At 51.4% G+C, this 4,072-nt stretch overlaps 1 protein-coding gene across 1 annotated transcript; it reads left to right on the top strand.

Moving 5' to 3' along the window:
• Positions 1–2,915: 2,915 nt before the first annotated feature.
• Positions 2,916–4,072, top strand: SCGB1C1 (secretoglobin family 1C member 1). The gene is made up of 3 exons (XM_040971048.1): positions 2,916–3,070; positions 3,348–3,547; positions 3,943–4,072. Exons 1-3 carry the CDS (start codon positions 3,016–3,018, stop codon positions 3,973–3,975), a joined length of 288 nt encoding a protein of 95 aa, XP_040826982.1. The 5' UTR covers positions 2,916–3,015; the 3' UTR covers positions 3,976–4,072.

Raw genomic sequence — 4,072 nt, 5'->3', positions numbered from 1 at the left:
ATCCCAATGTTTGTGTGACCCCAGCCCATGGACGTCCCAATGTTTGTGTAACCCCAGGCCATGGATGTCCCAATGTTTGTGTGACCACAGGTGATGGATGTCATTGTGTGTGACCACATGTGATGGACGTCCCCGTGTGTCACCACAGGTGATCCAGGTCCCCCACATGTTGGGACAGGTAACAGATGTCCAGAAGGGAAGTAGACCCTTAAGGAAGCACCCTCCTTACAGTCCCCTTGGCGTAACCCCTGGAAGCTCCTTTTTCCAGCCCATGGTGGTAGATCCTGCAGCCTGCATCAGTGCTAGGGCTTGCTGGACTCTCCACTAAACATGTGCCATACTTCAGTACCCAGAACACCTAGCACCTAACACTTGGCACCCAGCAGCTCACCACCCAGCACCTACCACTCATTATCTCAGTCCCCAGCTGTGGGAAGCCATGCAATTGGGACAGATGGAGCAAGGAAGTGACTAGCACTGCTCTTCAATTAGCAAAGCTATGAGGAGTTTCTGGCTGTGTGGCAAGGCCTAGCAGAATGTTTCTATTCACCTCATTGCTGCCTCACTCCGTTGTGTGGACACTCAATCACCTCTCTAGTATTTCACAGAATTCTCCTGAGGTCGTTGTTTTTCAGCAAATGTGAAATGATTCGGGCCCAGTGCAGTGGCCTAGCGGTTAAAGTCCTCACCTTGAATGCACCGGAATCTCATATGGGCACAGGTTCTAATCCCAGCAGCCTGCTTTCCATTCAGCTCTCTGCTTGTGGCCTGGAAAAGCAGTCAAGGACAGCAGAAAGCCTTGTGACCCTGCACCCATGTGGGAGACCCGGACGAGTTCCTGGCTCCTGGCTTCAGATAGGTGCAGCTCCAGCCATTGCAGTCACTTGGGGAGTGAATCAGGGGACAGAATATCTTCTTCTCTGCCTTTCCTCCTCTTTGAATATCTGACTTTGCAATAAAAATATTTTAAATGTGAAATCATTCTTGCTGTTGGGGGCACTGACAATTTCCTGCCCTGTGATTGGCCCTTTGCCCTGATTAGTCTGTCTTGGTTATCTTTAAGCTGATTGGACAGGTTTGACAGATAAGCGGGGGGCTTGGCAGGGGAGGGGCGTCAGCTTAACGGAAATAACAGACATAACGGTTTTTAATGGAAGATCGGGATAAAGCGCCTCAGAGACTCTCTCAAAAGTGTCGGGTGATTTCTTCCACGGGACAGGAGGACCCCCGATATCTTGTAACTGGTATAACACCTCAAACTGATCAATCATGTATGGTAAAAGCATCTTTAGCAACTTAAGGCAATGACACACAGCTAAAAGCATACAATAGTACAGCTGAGCCCACAATGTGTCCAAACATCCTGTCATGTGCCCACCTTTGTCCTGGAACTTGCCGTAAAATAAGTAATGTTTTCCTCAAGAAATGGCTTGATAACATCTTGGAACAGATGGCAATCATAGAGATACAAAGAGTTTGTACAACACATGAAAATGCTTTCTCACCACTGAAAGCAGAAAGTACATGGGGCATCTTCTAAAAGGAGACAAATGTGAACCCCAAAGAAAAATGGCTCAAAATTTCTACCTTATATTGTCACTTATATTTAGGGAAAGAAATTGGTTTGAAAAGATAAAAAGTTTTTTGTAAAGGCCCTCTGTTTGTAGAAAGTCTGAGTTGCCCTGATCCTTTTCAAAAGAACAAAAGACAAATCAGTACTAGGTGAAGGTCATGGTAATTAACATATGACTGATTATAAGATTTAAAAAAGAATCTATGATATATGCCTTTATAAATTCCTTTCATTTATGGACTTTCTTTTTAATTCTGTACTCTAGATATTTTAAGTAATATTAGTTTATGTTTAGTGAACACTGATTTTGGATATAAGTAAACCACTTGTTACTATGTAACCACATGTACTGCCAACTATGGAATTCCTGACCTCAGCCAGATGACTGCAAGTTTGAATGAGCAATGGTTTGCTGAAAATGTTTTCTTAGAGGGAAAATAATAATTTTTTTAGGATTGTTTTTGTAACCATTCTTTTAACCATGAAGTAAAAATGAAACAACTGGATGTTATACGAAAGCTTGTGATGATTTCTGCATAAAGAAGGCAGCTTTTTTGAGTTGTTCATTATGAGCATCACACTATAGTGGTCCATGTCTCCTCATCTAGTCTTCTCGCTGATCCACGCATTCTTTCCAAGCTCTCAAGTCAGCCGGAGCTGGTCTCCGGCACCCAGCAGCTCAGTATACAGCACCCAGCACTTAGTACCTCAGCACCCAGCCCAGCTCAGCATCTATAACTCAGTTTCTCAGCACCCAGCAGCTTACCACCCATACCCATGTCCTATGCCTCCTCTCCTCTATCCCCCACCTTCTTGTCAACAGGGGAGCTGGTCTCCCCATGAACGCCACCAGGTGGCAGCAGAGACCAGGAGGCACAAGCCCCAATTACACTCCCTCCCCTGGGAAGGCGGCTGGCAGAAGGGGGGGGCGGTACAGGTGGGAATCCAGCTAATGCTGCCCTGGGCTGTATTCCCAGGTTTGGACCGGCCAACACGCCCCTTTCGTCTGTCCTCGCCAAGAGCCCAGCTTCGACCGCTGCTTCCTGGGCCCCAGCACAGTTCAACCCTCTTCCCACACTGCGGCCACACCCTCTCCTGCCCAAAACATTGGAGACACCAGACCCTAATCCAAGCGCACAGCACAGAAAGCACAGGCTAGGGTTCCTGTATCCTCAAGGCCAATCACAACCAAAGGTCCATGCCCCTCCCCTCACCTCCCAGCCAAGAACCCGGGGTCCCCTCACTCAGGTTCCTGCTCGGCCCCGCCCCCATCCTGTGCTCTCCCACTTCCTTCTCCCCTACAGCCCCAGGGCATGCTCAACGTCAGGGCAAGCCTCCTGTTCAATGGCTGACAGTCCCGCCCGCCCCATCCAGGCACGCTGCCACCTGCTGAGGGATAAAATCCAGGAGCCCAGGTGTTGGGGTGTCAGGAGAGCGCTGCCATGAAGGGCTCTGGGGCTCTGCTGCTCCTGGCGCTTGCCTTACTCTGCATCTGTGGTGAGTGTCCAGAGTGGGGTATGGGGGGGCTAGAATCCGGCGTCAACCCCTCCCAGGAACCCCACTGCCCATTCAACCCAAGAACCCCAGCCCAGGTCAGTCTTTGGACAACCCTGGGGTCCAGGTCAGTGCAGCCCTACCCAACACCAGAGTCTCAGGGAAAATTGGCTGCTGGAGAAGAGTGGGTCCACCTAGGGGCTGGGGGCCACACCTGGGGAGTCAGTCACAGCCCTGAGGCAGAACCTTCCCCAGCATCCCTGTCATCCCCATGACTCAGGGTCAGCCACTGCTGAGGATGACAATGAGTTCTTCATGGAGTTCCTGCAGACACTGCTGGTGGGGACCGTAGAGGAGCTGTTGGAGGGGCCGCTGGGCAAGTACAACGTTAACGAGGGTGCCAGGGCGGCACTGACAGAGCTCAAGTCCTGCCTGGATGGCCTGCAGCCGGTGCACAAAGAGGACCTGCTCAAGCTGCTGGTGTGAGGCGGGGGCAAGCCAGGGTGGGGGGCAGTCAGGGCAGGGGTGGGGTTCTTGGAAGCCCAGTTCCTGCCCAACACACTCTAGCTGGCTTCAGGCAGCCATGGTAGACATTCCCAGGCTCTCTCCCACGCAACAATTTCATAATCCAGGCCTGCTGCCCTGGGGTTCCCAGGCTACGTGCCTACCAGCAGGTGCCCACATACAGGTGCAAGGGAATACACACGGCATACACACTGACACTTTCACTTGCTTCAAACATGCATGGCAGCACACACGTCTCATGTCTGCACCTCTCATCCACTCACAAGCAGCACCCCTAAGGCTGCCCCCCCGCCCCGTCTGCCTGGTGGGCCTGTGGCTCAGCTCTGTGGGCCTCACTGTCTGTCTTCCAGATGCAAGTGCTGGGCGGGGAGGACAGCTCGTGAGTGAGGCCTGAATGGACCCAGGCAGCCCCAGGACCAGCAGCACAAGCAGCTGTGGACATGGACACGCCGCCACCTCCTTCTCCCCATGTGTAAAAAT

This window comes from Ochotona curzoniae, unplaced genomic scaffold (genome assembly GCF_017591425.1).
Source record: "Ochotona curzoniae isolate NIBS_2020 unplaced genomic scaffold, NIBS_Ocur_1.0 scaffold_4937, whole genome shotgun sequence".
Taxonomy (NCBI): Eukaryota; Metazoa; Chordata; class Mammalia; order Lagomorpha; family Ochotonidae; genus Ochotona; species Ochotona curzoniae.
Note: the sequence above shows the minus strand (reverse complement) of the source record. Positions and strands in the feature narration are given on the sequence as shown.